Here is a 17,364-nt window from a genome sequence, read left to right as displayed (position 1 = left end):
AAAGAAATGCCGAGCACCCAAAATTGCTGTTTCAAGCCTTTTTCAAGCCTTTTAACAGATGGAACGAACCTAATAAACATGTAGTCTCAGGAAAGACAAATGGTCCCTTAAAACTCACATGGTTTCTACATGCAAGTGTGAGCCTCAAATGAAGTATTTGTGGTTTAGTTAGCATTAGTTACTTTTGCAAGAGAATTGCCAATTTCATTTCTGACATGTTGGAAGGAAAATAGAGGTACCACAAAGTCACTGCATACAAACATAACAAGCTTTGGGAAAAGCATCTAATAGACTTTGTCAAATGGTTCAAAGCAGATCTTAACCTTCCCAGGCACACAGGCCACTGGTGGTGCCCAGGTAGCTTGGAGCCCTGGCTGACATCTGCCGTATCAGTGCCACCTTCCAAAGAAAAGGCTTTAGATCTTAAATTTCATGTAGATCAGCCAGTATTCAAGAAAGTTCATGGGTGACTACCTGCAGACTGATGTCAGCAATCGTAGCTGATCGCAATCTTGCATAAAACCAGGCTGACACTTCAGTGTTCATAAATTTCCCTAGATTTGAGATGCCTTAAATCACCTGCATCAAACACAGTCCTTCCCTCACAGGAGGAGGACCACAGGAGTCACCTGAGCAAAGACACCTTTTACATGGACAGAAAAGCAGTTTCTGAGGCCATCAGGAGACGGGTGCGGTTTGCAGAGCAGCTATCGGAGCAGGGAACAATACACTGAGCTGACAAGTCCTATCTCCTGCTTTTCATCAGGAAATAGCAGCTAGTTTCCTTATTACCAACTGCCTGGGCAACTCATTTAAACTTCTTGGAAAAGCAGAACAATTAAGCTGGCAGTAACTCCCTTGAAACACGGAAGATGCAGCACGCTTACATATCCATATCTGAACAGCTTGTCAAATGAGGTTTAAAGAAAGGTGACCTTTGATTTAATGCTAATGTAGTCAATACTCTTTGAATCATTCCATGAGTGAATAATAAAAAAACCCTCCAGCAATAAAAAGGGCAATGTTAAAGGCAAACTAAAACAAAGCTTGGGCCATTTAACAGGTTCACAAGTGCATTTCTTATTTTTTTAACACAACTGAACATCACTGGCAGTGAACGGGCTCAGTGACTTCAGAGCCCAACAGCCTCTTCAGTTTGAATTCAACACAGAGCCATACTCAGCTTTTTTGACCAAAATACCATTTGGCTGAATTCCTGCTGCATGCTAAGAAGCCCAGCACAGGTTGCTGGGCAGTTCCTGTCTGCTTTTACCTGGACAGCCAAATATCTGAAAGACATTTGATGACAGTTTCTGCATTTGAGCTCCTTTCACTTTGACAACTGGCCCAGGTTGTCACAGCCTCTCCTATTCACACCACTACCAAAATATTGTTGTGCTTCCTTTTATGAAAGCTGAGTGGATTTTTGTGCCCTCAATTAGAAACCTGAATTACAAAGTCACAGCTCAGAATTCTTCTGCATAATCCCTTTAAAAATGAGTTTGCAAGAACATATGCAAATATTTACCCTCTATCTGGTTCGGAACACATTAGCAGGCTATTTCACAAGGAAAGAGATTGCTTCACTCCGTTTCCTGAAGAGGTTCCAGCAATTAAACCCTCACCTGGACCAGTCTGGGGCAAGAGCCCAGCAGGAAGCCCTCCCTGGCTCTCCCCCCTTCATGTTCCACTTAATGCTGCAATCCAGTCAAGGCTGGGTAAAGTACTTACTGTGTAGTTTTTTCTTCTTCCCCTCCAAAGAAATAAAAAACAAAAAATATGGAAAAAAAACCCAGAAATTTAAATCCCAGAAGAGCAATTTCAATTACTGCATGTGATTACATTGAACCTTTTAACTCCTGATTACAGAGTATTTTTTTTAACCATGTGCTTCAAAGAAAACTGCAATTATTTTTACCTCCAAGGAACACACCCAATCACCACTTATTTCTACACCTGCAATAAATTTTGTCCACTAACATTTATATTTGTGCTTGATGATCGCAGAAACATCCACAGTATTTGTGCTTGCAATTAGTGCTGCCTGCAGTGAGAAGGAGGCAGATTCTAACAAATTAAATAATGAAATCCAAAAGCACAGCAGGGAAGGACGTTCAGGAACGGCATTAAGCCATCTTCAAGCACTAGTGACAAGTATCTGTTAGCATGACAGGCAGCTGGGTCATTTTAGAGGGAAGTGCTTTAACAAGAAACAGTGTGACACTGGGGCGGAAGGAAAGGAACTGCAGACAGAGACAGGGAGCAAGTTTCCCGGTGGCTTTTACGGAGCTAAATGTGGTGTGGAACTGGGCGACTCAATCTAACACAGCCCATCCCAGTCTGTTGGCCCAGTGCGACCGTTTCTGCTTTGTTTACATCAACACAATCCTTCTTGCCCTGATCAGGTACGTCGTGGCTGCCACGGAGGGGGACATGCCAGCCAGCATGCTCATGGCTCAGCCAGCCCTCAAAGTACACTGAGGAGGGACGAGTGACAGGTCGGGTGGTAAGGGCGTGAAGAGGGGATCAGCTGTGATCCTGTCTGACCTCAGCTCTGATGCACTGCGTGGAATTGCTGGCCAACTTTCTGCTTTGTTTCCTATTTACAGTGAGTGCGTTTGTGAAAGCAGAGATTTAGCCATGTTCCACAGATAAGACTGAAAACTCTTAACACCTCAAGGTCATCTTTTGCTTGTTTAACCACCCATTAGTTGTTATGAGGGCTATTTACTTCTGTGTGATTTTTAATTCCAAGAAAAAGAATTTATTATTCAGTGTCTAAACTGCAAGAAGAATCAGATAAATTACAGTGACACGTGCTAAGGTTGCTGCTCTTGCAACAGAGCTCCCTTTGAATCCTTCTCTAACCCATTTTAAACTACATGAGTGACTGCTTCCAGTGTAAAATTAAAAATACGTACAACAAAAGGAAACTTTGGGTTAAGGGAGCAAAACACATTTTCAGAAGAAATGCTAAAAGCTCTGTGTCTTTGAAGCCACAAAATGCAATTGCTAATTTATCTTCTATATTCACACTCACCAGAGAACGCTCGAAATAACAAATTTCACAGCACAACAACCAAATTCAATATACAAAAATAGAAACAATCCAGCTGAAATAAACACGGGAAATCAGTTATTTGTTTATTTAAGCAAACATAAAACTTTCCATTTTCAAATCTCACTAGGTTTGCATAACTTCCATTCCTACTACTTTTTACCTTTTACCAAAGTCACACTGTCTCTCAGTGACTGAACAGGTAGAAGCAAGTAGAACGAGCAGTCCCTTTGTTAAATATTTTTAGAAAGCTTCAAAACAACAGCGTAGCTTATCAGAATGGATGCATACAAACATGACTTGCAGAACAGTATGTATGTATTTCTCACTGTATGTGTGTATACATATTGAAATACAAGTGAGAGGAAAGCTTTCAGTCTGTCTAGCGATTTTTCACTACTAATCAGTAGGCAAGGAGGCATAATTATAACAAGACTGCTAAGGCATTTAGAAATGCATTATTTATTGGATCAAGCTTAGAAGGTTTTTTTTTCCTCCTTTTGTAATTATTACAATTTCCTCATCTCTGGACGACAGCATACAGGGACCTAAATAAGTAAATTTCATTTACTCTCATGGAAGACCATAAGACACTACTAGAACTGTGAAGTAAATACCAGTGTCCTTAGGACGAATGGCAGATTTGAGGAAAAACCACTGCCACTAAAACTGGGGAAGGCTGCGAACAGCTGTTTCATTAATCCAAATACCTTGAAGAAAAATCAAACAGCTATGAACTGCTGGCATGATCTATTACAACGTGCCAAATTAATGTTTTAGTAGACTGAAAAAAGTAAAGTATCAAAAAGAACCATGAGGGTTTTTTTTTTTTTTTGAGTATGTATTGTATTAGAGTAAGTTCTTTGCTACATAATTGTCAAAGACCTTATTTAGGCCAAAAAAAAAAAAAAAGCTACTATGGCCAAGAATTAAGAAATACTATTCATCTTTTAAAAATCATTGGGGCAAGTGAATGGCCTTTATGCTTTTAACTATCTCACAGTGCCTCCCAGCACTTGGAGGTTTAGATATTTAATGTAGTCAGCAGCTCTACTGAGAAAGTCCATATTACAAGCCTCCCCATTCACTCCGTACGAATGTTTAGAGTTATACATGAAGCATACAAAATAAACATTACAAACCTTACACACAATTGAGATGAACCTTGGAAAGATGCTTTATGCATACTGCTGCACTGCGTGCCTTCTGCACTCATTTCCACCGGAACTTAAAAACATTTATATGCTACTGATGTTCAATGAAAACAGTTGGAGATGGATGAGCAAACGGTCAGATGAAAGATACCAAAATGTCAGACAGCCTACCGACTGTTGTTGCCATGAGATCCAACAGTCAACATCAGTCTGATAAGCTATCCGACAGGATGGTACAGCCATGAAGATGTCACGACGGTTGGCAACACAAGAGGACATTCAGGCAGGATTGAACATAATACTTATTCTCTCACCTTGCTCAGGATCTGCCCTACCCTAATACAGGGATAAACCTAACCTAAGCGAGAACAAAATCTAGCTACTTTGTGCTCATATTCCACCTTTAGATAACACTAACTGGAAGTCAAATTCTTGTTAGTTAATGCCCCGTAGGATAAAAATGAAAAACAATAGTTCTGAAATTGTTGGAGTTGCAATACATACACCGTAGCAGTGGAATAGGTATCTACTTACTAAAGAGGGAAGAGATCAGTTTTGGTATGGGTTATGTCATATACACTAAAACTGGAACACACCGATTCCTAATAATGTTCTATAAATGTCTGAATTTTAAAGCATAACTGTAAGGTTCTCTATGGTTCTACACATCATTGTTGGGTTTGACACCAATTCTGTTTTCAGAAGGAATTTTTACTCTTCATTGCTCATGGTGCTGTGATCAGTGGCAAATGTCTACAAAGAATTTATGCTAACAAACACAGCTAGCTAGCTAATTTGCCTGCATGAAACATACTTCAAGTTATTACCAGTGAGCCATACTTCAAGTTATTTGCTTTCTACTTTCTTCTGCTAAATAAGAAGTTCTTAAAGAAAGAAAAAAAAAACAACCAAGAATAAAGGGCGGTTTCAGCACCATTTGTGCAGGAAGGATGAGTAAAGCATGCACTTCATGGGATTAAGGCTTAATAAAGAAACTGAGTATACAAAAGTGGAGAGGAAAAGAAACAGTTTAAAAAGACTGACACAAGAAATTCTGGAATGATCAAAGATGACTTTATAAAGTTTTATCTTAACTTCATTCTAAATATACAGAATAAAAAATGCCAGCTTCAGCATTTTGACATCAATCATCTCTGCTAACATCATGAAGATTAAAGGGTGGCTTTTCCAACCGAGAGCACGTGCAATGCAATGGGACACTGGAGAATTGAGATGGAATAACCTTACCGTGAGGGACATGCAACAGTTTTTACCCAATCTGTATTCATTTATATACATTTTGATGGTCTTGAAAGTTAAGGAAAAAGCAAAACAGCCACCCATCAAAATAAAAAGTTACCCTCAGGTCAGTCTGAAGTTAAATCAGGAAATATTAAATCGGTTTTGGAAGTAATTTGGATGGACAACATCTGTGTTAAACATTTCACATCACATTGTCCATTCATATGTCCGTAACACAACCCAGACATGTAAAGCATTTATACCTTTCCTTAATATCTTTAAGTTTGTCAATGAAACGTCTGCTCTAAGAGTCAAATTACTTTCAAAATAAAATAAAAACCTGTTATAGTTGAAAATTGATGTTAAAAAGTTTTCCCCCATTTTGAATAATGCTGATTTTTAAATATATGGAAAGATGTGTCATTTTTCATGTCTGTTAAAACCCATCCCAAGGGGTTTTTTTTCCCCAAGCTCATTTGGTTTTTTCTTCAGAGTACATCTTCTGTTGCAGTCGTTTGGCATAGCTTTGGGCCATGGAGTTGATTATAGATAAGATAAAATAACAAACCATGACTATCACCAATTTTTCAAACATCCACGATAGCCAGTTTTCCCCCTGAAGAGACAAAGACAAAACAGAACAAGGAGGAAAATGAAGATTAGTGGACAGCACAAAGGAAAATTCTCCATTTTATGGGTGAAAGGGAAAAGCCCAAACGTTTTTTTTGGATTATGTAATTTATCAAATTAAAAACAGGAACCGAGTGCAAGCTGACAGGATTCCTGCAGGTCCCTCTCTAGAGCTGACTTTAGTCCCTTGAAAGACAATGCAGGAGGGGTTGCCAAATACACCGCAGGGCAGACGATGAATCCTTGATCATTACTCGTGTGCTAGTGAAGTGATTTATTATTCCTAGTATTGTTTGGACTTTGCTAACAATTCATAGAGTTCAGAATTAGCAACCCCTGACTGTCATTCCCTGTCATGTTTGTTGCAAGGAAAACAATAAGGTCATTGGTTAACAATGTTTTTTTTTCCTAAACTGCACACACTGTACTATCTTCCAATTAGGAGCCAATTCTTCTTCTAGGAGTTAGCGCGATGACCTCTGCGGTCCCGCTTTGAGCGTTTCCACAGCTACTCTTAGCTGTTGGCTTTTGTCAAAGGAGGGCAGCAACGCACTGCACGAAAGTCACTTCAATGCTCATATAAGGCATCTGAGTATTTAGTTATTCCCGACTGAGCCTCCCTAATTTAATCTTTCTATTAAGAAACAGGCAAAGAAACATTTACAAGGACAGCTACAGATATTAAATGTGAAGTGTGAGATAAATGGATTTTACCTTACGATGCCTTCGCATCCTAAGGGAACTCTCACTGAAGTTACAAAATTCCTCTGTCCCCACTGAAAATTGAGGGGGGAATTGGACTTGGAAATTGAATTGAAAATTTATGTTTTTTAAAGTACTTTGTATGAAAGGATACTTCTGCCCCTTTGTACCAACTCTAAGTACCATATTTTCCTTTTCCTTTTGAACACTAACGCTTGGGGATTTTGTTCCTTTCCCTGGCCATTAAAGCTGCAGAACCCACTGGCTCCTGGCGTATCGGTGCTGCCCGCAGTTCACTATCACTTCACGTGTAAATGCGACCTTTTTTTGCTTGTTTCTCTTTCAAAATAAGCACGGTAATATAGAGGCACGATGAGCCACTGATGTTGTTTTAATGCTTTTTGTATTCTCTAAGAGGTTTCAATCCAGTTACATAAAATTCCAGTATTATTTTTAATTCCCAGGTTCCTTTTAAAATTAATTTTTACTGATTCCCTGGGCCACTGCAAATCTTTGAAAGCAGAATAAAGAGTTACATTGGTAAAACTGACCAGCCAAAGACAGAGCTAAAGGAAAAGTTAACTGGGGAGGGAGGCAGAGAGGCTCTTACCTGTGGCACGCCACTGTCAGATTTGTGGTGAAGTTTTATCCTCTGAGCTTCCAAATATTCTTGAAATGGCTTCTGAAGAGAAGGACCTATACTTGGAATAGCACTGATGCAAAGTTCATCCCAGAGAACAAGACAAAATAGGGGAAGAAAAAAAAAGAAAAACAAAAAACAAAAAAGAGATATATGTATATACTTTTTTTTAATAACTTACCACTTGACCCAAACAGAACAAAGTTCAGACTGAGCTACAGCTCGGAAGGGTACTGCTACTTGGGAAAACATAACCACAAAATAAATTTTATCTTTTAGCTGATACTTCTGAAAGGGACGTATTTCCCCAGATCCTCAAAAAGCGTTTAAAAAGAAAAATATTTCAGAGCAAATCAGCGGTAATACACTTTTGGTAAGACAGAAAGAAGCCGTGAGCTAGAGCATTTCCTTAAAGCCCGGGAGCAGCCAGCTGAGGCTGTGCACTGATGCAGTGCTGAGAATAAAATGAATGACTTCTCAGAAGTCCCACATTTATCACCAGCAGTTCCTGTAAGAACTGGTTTGAACCGATTAATAAGGAAATGACTTGTGCTTGTGTCATCCCTCAGTTAAAAAAGAAACTGCTCACCCTATGACTTGCCCCTATCTTCTCAAAGAAGACAGCCCCTTTCTCAAACTAAGTCCTTATTAGGACAATCTGTGCGTCATCCTTACCCAAAAAGAATGCATTAGCAAATTCTGCAGGCACCTCCCACAAGTCAGTGATTAACAAAGGAACAAAGAAAGAACTATGAACCCTGTTCTGAATCATTTCATGGTTTATGGCAGATGACTTGCACAAAAGCTACAATACATTACCAAACACCTTGTTCTTACACTAACGTATAAAGATCACCGATAGGCTTGTGGAACTAGGAACGCTCTCGTACCTCCAAAGCACAAAGGTGCTAATGCAGGACAGAGAGCAGCCACCAGGTTCCAGCCTGCAAATACTGCAGCCGATCCAGACCCCAATCAAAACCAACACAGGTGATTTTTCTTTTGATCTACATACTACACTGTTTAGCAGGAGGTGCAAGGAGCTTTAGAAATCGCCATGGCACACAAAAAAAGCTGAGGTGTTACACAGAAGAAATTAAATCACCCCCAGCAGCAACTGGTGGTGTTCATGCAAGCACTATCTGAGAGCACAATCCCTAGGTTTAATCCACGTTTATGCACTCAGCGCTCCTAACAAGAACTAGGGGAGATTCCCCTTCACTGACAAACACCATCTGATTTTCAAAGAGAACTGTTTTTTTTGTTTGTTTGCTTTTTATATTATTTTAAAGAAATCGATATGGTATTCTACATTTAAAAGTCACCTTAAATTTCAATGCTACAGTTCTCATTCTATTATTTCAGGGAGGATTTAGGAAAACTTGCTTCAGTCACCAAGACATACACAGACAGGATTACAAACCGATCACCTCCTCTCTGAATGGCTGCTATTGCTACGTGGGGCTGCATCTGAAATTATTTTCCTTAGTCTCCTGTTTTGATGTGATCTTAGCTGTTACATCTTAAAGCCCAATTCAAAAGTAATAGCTTTCTAATCTTAAAGATTTATGAAAATGCACAGATTCAAGAAACAAAACAGCTCACTCTGAAATCTATTTCCTCTACTATAGTCGGGGCAAATAATTTTTTGAAAATATTTACAAGAAAAAGATTGTGTCACACATAAATCACCGTCACGATGATACAAATGGGTGAGTAAATTTTGTGCCTGGAGTGGTAAATTTTCAGCCAGAAAAAGAGTGTTGAGACTAAAGCACGTCTATTACACATTTTACATAAGAACACGTCAACTTTTTACAAACAATTTCCAGTTTTGCAAAACCCACCCTTAAGAATCCCATTTTATTTGTGGTAAAACACTCTCCTGGTGACTCGCTGATCAGAACGAGTCACGGCTTTAAAGGAGAATTATGGTCTGGGCTTTCTCTTCTTTTTTCAAATGGCACTTGGAAGCAGGAAAAGCTACTGGAGGTAATACTTCACCTCTAAAATTTTACATGGGTACAAAATGAGGAATATTTAAATTATGAGATCAATGATTAACAGAACAGTTATTCAAATTCCTCCTTTTTTTCCTTTCTTTTTCTGAAAACTGAACCAAGTCAGTGCCCAGTTAGCAGTAAACAACAGAACAAAAACATGAAAACCAAATTCGGATGGCTTGAGGAGATTCTAGTGCATCAATGCTCGATTTCAATTTCTTTTTTCTCCCACTAAAAGCATTCAGCATTTTCTCTTTGTGAGCACGACTAAGAATTAAGTGTAAGACATTCATTTTGTTATAGCTGTTTTGAAGAACTGTAAAATCCTGAACGTAAGGACCTTCATTTCTAAAAATCTGCATCACTTTGCACATTCACAGACATCTAATATTGAAGAAAGTGCATAGGTTTAAGTAAGTAAAATTAAGCACAGCAGCATCTAGAAAATAAACTCCTCTGTGCATCCACAGTACTAGAAATAAAATTCTCAGACTCCCAGGTCAGTGGGTTAGTTCTGGTTACTTGTACAATTTCAACAAAATTCTGTGATTTACTGAACCAGCCAACGTGTTTGTCACCTAATATCGAAGCGTAAAAATCATTTTAGATCTAAAAGTTAAAAACCAAAAATCCTCCAGCTTTCATTTATTTATTTAGAGCTGAGGGAGAGGCACCCCTCACAAACAGAGTGAAGTTCAACGCAGTAAGGCATCAAAGGGGACTGGGGAGGCTTCAGCCTGGATCTTCAGGTGTTACGCTTCAGCCAGAGGCAGGTACAAATGCAAAAGGAAGAGATTTGCATCATAATTCTGCGCCACTTAGCACTGACTTTAAGATCAGGCTTTTTTTTAAAGTCTTCAAAAGGCTACCGCAGTTTCAGGAGCCTCGATGCAAACCACAGGCACATTTACGCATCCGACTTGAAGGAAGATGCTGGAAGATAACCCCGTTGTAGGACAGCCTGAAACTCACTCCTGGCATTTTCCTTTGAAAATAAAGCCTCTTGTCTTTCAAATAAGGAGTATCAGAGGATGACAAAAGAAAAGAAACTCAACACACAACAGAACTTAGCTCATCCACGCTTTGTAGTCTCTATCTGCCAAAACAAAACACCCCCAAAAAAGAACCACGCCATCCCTGTAAAAACATAGATCCTAGGGAGCTGCTGTGGGACTTCACCTTGAAGCAAAAAAAGTCATTCACTAGCAAAAGTTATTCAGCTGGAGGCTGCCTGTCACGCAATGAACACGTTTCCCTAGTTGCTCTCTGCTCGTCATGCAATTTGCAGTTATCAGCGAGGTGGCTGCACTGCTGCTGTGCTCTGCCCCTTCAGCACACTTCAGCTGAAGAACAAAGGCTGGCTACAGCTTTACTCTCACATTCAGAAAAAAAAAAAAGTTTTTTTTTTTTTTGAGAAAACAAAACTCTGAAGATATTTTGATTCATTAATAATTTTAGAAAAAGTTAACATTTTTAAGCACTCAGCTCACAATTTAACTCATGCTCATTCTCTGCTAAAATTAAATGTTTCACACGGAATTGAAACTTAAAACAGACTTCAAAAAATGCACTAGTCTTTGTTAGAGCTTAAATTCATCAAAATCACAACATTTAAGTAAAAAAAGATGATTTGCAATCAATACACACAAGCACCCATCAAGAATTTTGCTTTCACTGCTGAAGCCTGTTTTCAGATGCATTACCTGGTGCTTGTAATCGAACAGATGCATCTGCTCCTCCTCCCCTCCCCTTGTTATTGTTAATTAAGAGCCATGATTTCTAAATGAAAATGTTATATAGTTTTCCACAAACAGAACAAAACTTCACAGCTATTTGAAGCACCACACTACACAGAGTCAGCAAAGAAGTTCCAGGATTTCTTTAAAAATTACACCAAGCGTGTACATATTCTGACAGTATTAGTCCTAAACCTTATCCCTGTAACAGTAAAACTGTTTTCTATAGTACGCTGTGTAATTTAGTAATTTGCTTTCATATTTTAAAGAATGACTGACAATATTTGAAGTGCAAAGGCATGAAGTGGTAGGAAAGATTTTTAGGAGACTTCCTTTTGTAACAGTTTTTTGAAGCACAGGAAGGAATTTTCTCAAACGCACATGGACTAAGCATCAAATCCAGAGGAAAAAATATTTTCCCTATGCTAGATTAACAAAAACTATCAAGTTCTTCAGTACTCCAGTCAACTCTGTTTTACTAACATGAAAACTAAACCAATTTAATCATAGTATTTGCACTTTTGAAAGGCAAATTTATCATCTTAAGAGATCATAAAGGCTACAGGTTATTCCCAACTAACAAATTTCACAACCCATACCTTCAGTTTGTGAACGTACAAGTAATTACAGGCTGCACTAAATACTGAAGCACCGTTCTGTATCTAAACGCCCCATTTGTGAATCACTAACCACTGCTAACATTTCACAAAATAATCAATTTGCAGTTGAGGATATAGAGTTTCCATCTCCAAAAACCCCCGCACATGTGCATATTTGCCCACTTTTCCAGCGAGAAATGTTAGAATTAGCAAGTGCTTTAAGAAAACTACCAAGCTGCCATGGGAGACCCCCATTATAAGAACATGAACATGGTGGATTTGTGCTGCTGTGTTTTAAGCGTTAATAAAAGTTTCATTTGTGAGAGACAGCAAGTGATTAAGCAGCTGATTAATTTTAAGCAGTTCTTAAACTCCATTTATTTTGATTGAAATTAAAGATGTAAATAAGACCTTCAGTGGCATTCAGTTCTCAAATTTTTACTCTGTTCAGCAGCTCACGGGAGCAACTGGAATCAGTCCCTCAGTTGTGATGATCAGGACACATTAAGCTCCGCTCTGTGAAATCATGGAAATCCCTTTTTATCATGGCAATGATCTGAAGGAAATCGGAACCGTAAGCAGTGAATCAATGGCACACACACGAGCCATCAGGCTCCCAGGCCGAAACACACCGCCGCCCTGCTTGGGAAGGTGATGCGGCATTGAGTCACAGCCCCGTCTCGTACATGATCTCCCTAATATCCACAGCTTAATTTGGAAAAACCGTTTAACTTAACACGGGGATTGATTTTATTGGGCTCTCTGGCTGCCAAGCGCACACGCTTTGTCCTTGCCTGGACTGCCGGGGTCTGGGGGGACGCGGTGTCACTCCCCTTTTGCTAAAGTTCAGCTCTTTGGGCTCAGCCAGCTAAAGAAAAACATCCTCTTAGGAAATGCCGGCACTACGATTCAGAATGAAGACAACAGTGAAGAATTTTTAAATAACAGCAAACCAAACGAAGAGGAAAATTTCATTGTGTGTTTTGTCAGCACAGCCCCGCGCACATTCACTATCTCATCCTGCTGTCCGGGAGCGAGCATGGCCTGAGGCCAGGGATTATCTCCTGCTACAAAAAAGGGAGTTCAGTGGCGCTGAAGAATGCGATGAACTGAAGGAGGGAGTGTGCTGGGATGAAGTCGTCCCTTCCAGAACCTCCAACTTTGTTTTTTTAAGAAGTATTTATTTAAATCAGAGCAGCTATTGACAGCTAGGCCAGGGGACCAAGCACAGGCTCCCACCTCTGAGCAGCTAACAACAGCTACATGCAAAACAGCAACAACCATCGCACCCAGCACCCATCCCTCCCACACTTTGGGGTCTGCGTTCGATTCACACTTCTGCGTTCCCCGTAAGAACACAGCTAAACTCCAGCCTGCAAGCAGCACGGCACTAGTAGGAGGCCCCGTGTTTGGCTATCTCAGCTACCCGTCCCCCAAGAGAGACTCGAAATTTTGCTCCAGCAGCATCAACTTCTTAAAAAGTTTTATGAAGCCTTGAAAAATAGATTCCAGTGGAAATATTTCAGTGCCACCGGACAAGTACAAAGCTGATTAGTTTGCATACTGCTCGCTCTCTGAATAGGGCACCTTTCTTCCTGCAAGTTATCTGAACCTGCAATGGTTAATTTTTTTCCAGACAGTGATCTAAACAGGCTTAACGGTTAGTATTTTAATGAGCTGTCATTTCCTGTGCTGATAAAGATTCTCACAGTATTTAAACCATCCATTTCCCTGAGGCTCAGCCAATACCAGGACCCTGCTGCCGTGACTCAGAACGGACCTCAGCCTCCCAGCCTGACTCAGCCGTGACAGATTACGCTGCAGCGAATCTGGCCGGGCTCCCAAGGTGCCCGTGGCTCAAAGAGAGCATTCACAGCAAACCTGGGCTCCAAAACCCGAGGGAGCAAGCGCAGCTCCGGCATCCCCCACTGCCGCTTTGGCTTCAGAGCATTTGGTGAAAGCTCGGTGTGAGCAGCCGCAGCAAGTCCATCTCCTTTATGGCCAGGATCAGCAGAGACACTGAGGGTTAAGCGGCTGCCTGGCAGATTCACTTGGTTTTACAAGATGAGGAAAGAAAATATCTGACTTGAAGATTACTAAGCTAAAATTGTTGCCCGTTTGACGTCATTCCTACCTGGCGCTGTGCTCCAATACCCACGTTAACCAAGCCGCCTGCAAAGCATTTTTCTTGGGACATTCTGTTACGCTAAGGCCAATGCTTTCAGAAATAGGAATTGCAACATCTCTGACCTGGTGGTTCTTAACTCTGCTCCACATTGCTCTTTGTAAGGAAACTTCTCCTTGCATTTTAAAGATATAGCACGATTTTTGGGCACACAATTTATAAAAAAAAAGCTTGCTTGTTTAGAGTTAAACCCTACAAGCCTTTTGCAAATAAACTTTTTATAATTCTGCTGTGATCCACTGGAAGGTTTTCAACACCAAAGCTACTCAAATTTCATTCACATCTGTGTCCCTTTCAAGACGCTCAAGCTTTTGTTGTGCAGAGCTGATCTATTGTGCACGGGGTGTAGTACGAGGGCACGGTCCCACAGGTTTCCGATATACCTGTGGGAGGGGAGCCAGTGATTTATGGTACCAAAGTGTCAGGTGTGTTGTAATAAGCTTCCAAAAGCATTTATCTCAGGAGATTTTAAAGTCACTGCTCGTTTATCCATGTGCTCAGCCATTTCAGGGTATTTTCAATTGATTTCTGCTACAGAGGTCTTAGTTCAAATGCTGATTGGAAACTATATTTCAAAATACCCTTTAACGAAAACAGGATACGGTCACCGGATACGGACTTTAGGGCACATATGCAAAACAAAGGTCCCCAAAGCAGAAGGTGTGGCTGGCAGAGCAGGCCTGGCTCCTTTGCTGCTGCTGGTGGAAAGCAGAGCGGTGTGAGGCCGTGGAGGTCACCTGGCGGGGCCGTGCTCCGCAGTCAAACCCTGCTGAAGGCCCCCAGAAGGCAGAGGAATTGCACAGCACGCTCTGAATCAGGAACAGGACTCATTCCACCCAAGGACATTTTATTTCTAGTGCAGCCCTTTATTACTGTAGCTCACTGACTTGCTTATATTCTAAAGAAATAACCTAAACCTATACATATATTTTTTTCTTCAAGAATTGTGTACATCTTGAAGCAAAGTTTCCAGTTACGTCAGTCGCCATAATTCCACTCGTACTCTTTTCCTAAAAGGAACATCGTGCTCCTTGCAAGAATCGGCTGCGATTAAGCTGTGAAGCAAAGAATTACGGCACAACAAATAGCAGCAAACGGGTTTGTAAAGGCAAGGGTTCAAGTGCCTGTTACCAAAAAACTGTTTTGCTTTAAGACAGCAATTATTCAAACTGGCAGGCGTAACTGGTAAGCATTAAAATTTGTTCCAGAAAAACACCAGATTAAGAAGCCTTTCAGTACCACTGATATTCTGGGCAGCTCTTCAGGTGTGAACTTGTTGAATTAGAGCTCCCAGCGTTAACAGGGCTTACATGTCTCACCGCTACAGCCTGGCACTAAAATTAACTTCTAAATCTGTGCAAGTTCACAATTTTATTTTTTTAAGGTGCATTTCACTGCCTTGTATTAAACTTCAAATTAGTTTGACGACTCTGTTCATTAACTCATTGACTAAATTAATTTCTACTTCTCTTAAAATTAGCAAAACATCATTTGCTACGGGCAGCAGCTCCCTTCTTTTGCTCCAAGACCTACCCGCTGCAGCCCAGGACCACTTATCACACCTCCCCGAGGAGCTGCTCCAGGCACTCTCAGGGTGCTCAGCAGGGACGCTCTGCCCGCAGGGTGTGACTGTCCCAAAGGAGACACAGCCACACGACTTGCAACTTCTGAGGTGGAGGCCGCTGGGTGCCTACTGCTATATAAAACACGTTTCTGATTTTTTTAGATTTTTTTTCTCAAGTTCCAAAATGATGAGCTCGTTTTCACCAAATACGAACAGCCCACGCTGAATTTAAAAGATTAAATTTTTCTCATTCTAACATTTACCCCAAATTGATGGCAGACGGTGGTGTGGATGGTATGCGTGGTGTGAGCTTTGAGTACTGCTTCTTTAGGAGTTTTCTGGGAATTCTTCATGTGCATTTGAAACTACCACTTCAAAGAAAATATGTTTGTGCTTAAAAGCAACGTGCTTGGTGTGCCTTCGTAAACAATCCCGCAGTTGTAGGTAAAGAACAAATTAAATGGAAAGCTTTAAGAGACAGAAGAAAACCCACAACACATATGATAATTAAACATTTTAAATGAGCTCAGCATGCAAGTATTTTACATGGATGATCAATAAGTGAGGAGAATGCAAGACAAAGCTCTCGCACGTCATCTTTCTCACAAAGAGCTTATGAAAGTAATACGACTTGGGAGAAAACACGATCCTCTTTGAGCATTTTCGACAGCAATAACACAACTTTAAACTATTAACTGGTAGAACAGGTTGATAATTACCGGCCTCAGGTAGGCAACCAGGATCTTTGGTTCAGCTTCGATTGCAGGACTCCTGCTAGCTTTGGTTTCTGAACCCTTTCCATGCCCCCTTCCCCTCAGCTAGCACTGACCCTGTTCTAACACGGCTTGCTGCAGCACAGCTGCCACTTGCCTTGCTGCTGCCACCACCCATCCTTCCTATCGCTTTTTGATACTGGATACCACCAATATTTTATTTCCTTTTTTTGTTTTTAAACAGCTTCTCAAATTCACACCCCTTTATTTCCCTTTTCTTTCTATATTTAATTAATACAAAGAGTATTTTATGATCCTTTTGTATGAAGGCCTAGACAAAGATGTAAAATCAAATCACCCTGAATTCTATTAAAACACAGCATCCAGTAACAAAAGCAGACAACTACTGAGCTACAGGCGAGGCCTACAGGTCTACATTTTTGCTTTTTGACTAGGAATCACATAGTTAGAGAAATTCTCTCTGGCTTATAAAATCAGATATTCTCAGAATTCACCTCATAGCTCAACTTAATCTTCTGTCTAGATGCTAGCTGTCCCACACATTAATATAGTCGTTATTTTGAAGTATCATGCTCAGACGTTTCCTATTGTGTAAAAGCAGTATCTCAGACAAAGGTCTTAAGTCATATTGTTGGATAGAATTTAATTAAAATAAGGTTACTAACCATTAAATAGTTCTATATTTTAATTTAGTTTAATGCAAGCTATTGTTTAACATATTTTGTACTCCACTGTAGAAAGAAATTGATGAGGTAATGCTAGCAGACAGATTGGGAGAAGTCAAGGATACCGGGACATTCCAAAAATCTTACTGTCTCTCGAGAACATTTTTTAACTCTGACATCAACCATCTAATAAAATCTGAATCCAGCAGAGGTCTTGTGAATGCATTCTATGTAATTGGAAGCAAAATTATCTCCAAGACAGATGAAGTAGGAAAAAACTACCAGTTTTGGCTCAAAGATTTGCAGGATAAGAAGTCTTTGGAAATATACCTAGCTTAGTAGCAGTGTTGATTAAAAATTAGTAGTAAATCGTCTGGTGTGATTAATACTACAAAAATCTAACTAATGATTGTTGAAATTAGCCACATTTCTCGTTTTCTTCCTTAAAATAT

General features: G+C 40.1%; 1 protein-coding gene across 4 annotated transcripts in view; it reads right to left on the bottom strand.

Moving 5' to 3' along the window:
• Positions 1 to 3,123: 3,123 nt before the first annotated feature.
• Positions 3,124 to 17,364, bottom strand: part of VMP1 (vacuole membrane protein 1) — a 67,702-nt gene continuing 53,461 nt past the window's right edge. For all 4 annotated transcript variants that reach the window (XM_048074188.2, XM_013198049.3, XM_048074189.2 and 1 more), the window contains 2 exons: positions 7,397 to 7,499; positions 3,124 to 6,070 (listed from right to left, as the gene is read on the bottom strand). In XM_048074188.2, coding sequence (XP_047930145.1) covers positions 5,927 to 6,070; positions 7,397 to 7,499 — 247 coding nt within the window. In that variant the 3' untranslated portion in view covers positions 3,124 to 5,926. The remainder of the gene's footprint in view (positions 6,071 to 7,396; positions 7,500 to 17,364) is intronic.

This window comes from Anser cygnoides, chromosome 18 (assembly GCF_040182565.1).
Source record: "Anser cygnoides isolate HZ-2024a breed goose chromosome 18, Taihu_goose_T2T_genome, whole genome shotgun sequence".
Classification (NCBI taxonomy): Eukaryota; Metazoa; Chordata; class Aves; order Anseriformes; family Anatidae; genus Anser; species Anser cygnoides.
This window is presented reverse-complemented; position numbering and strand designations above follow the sequence as displayed.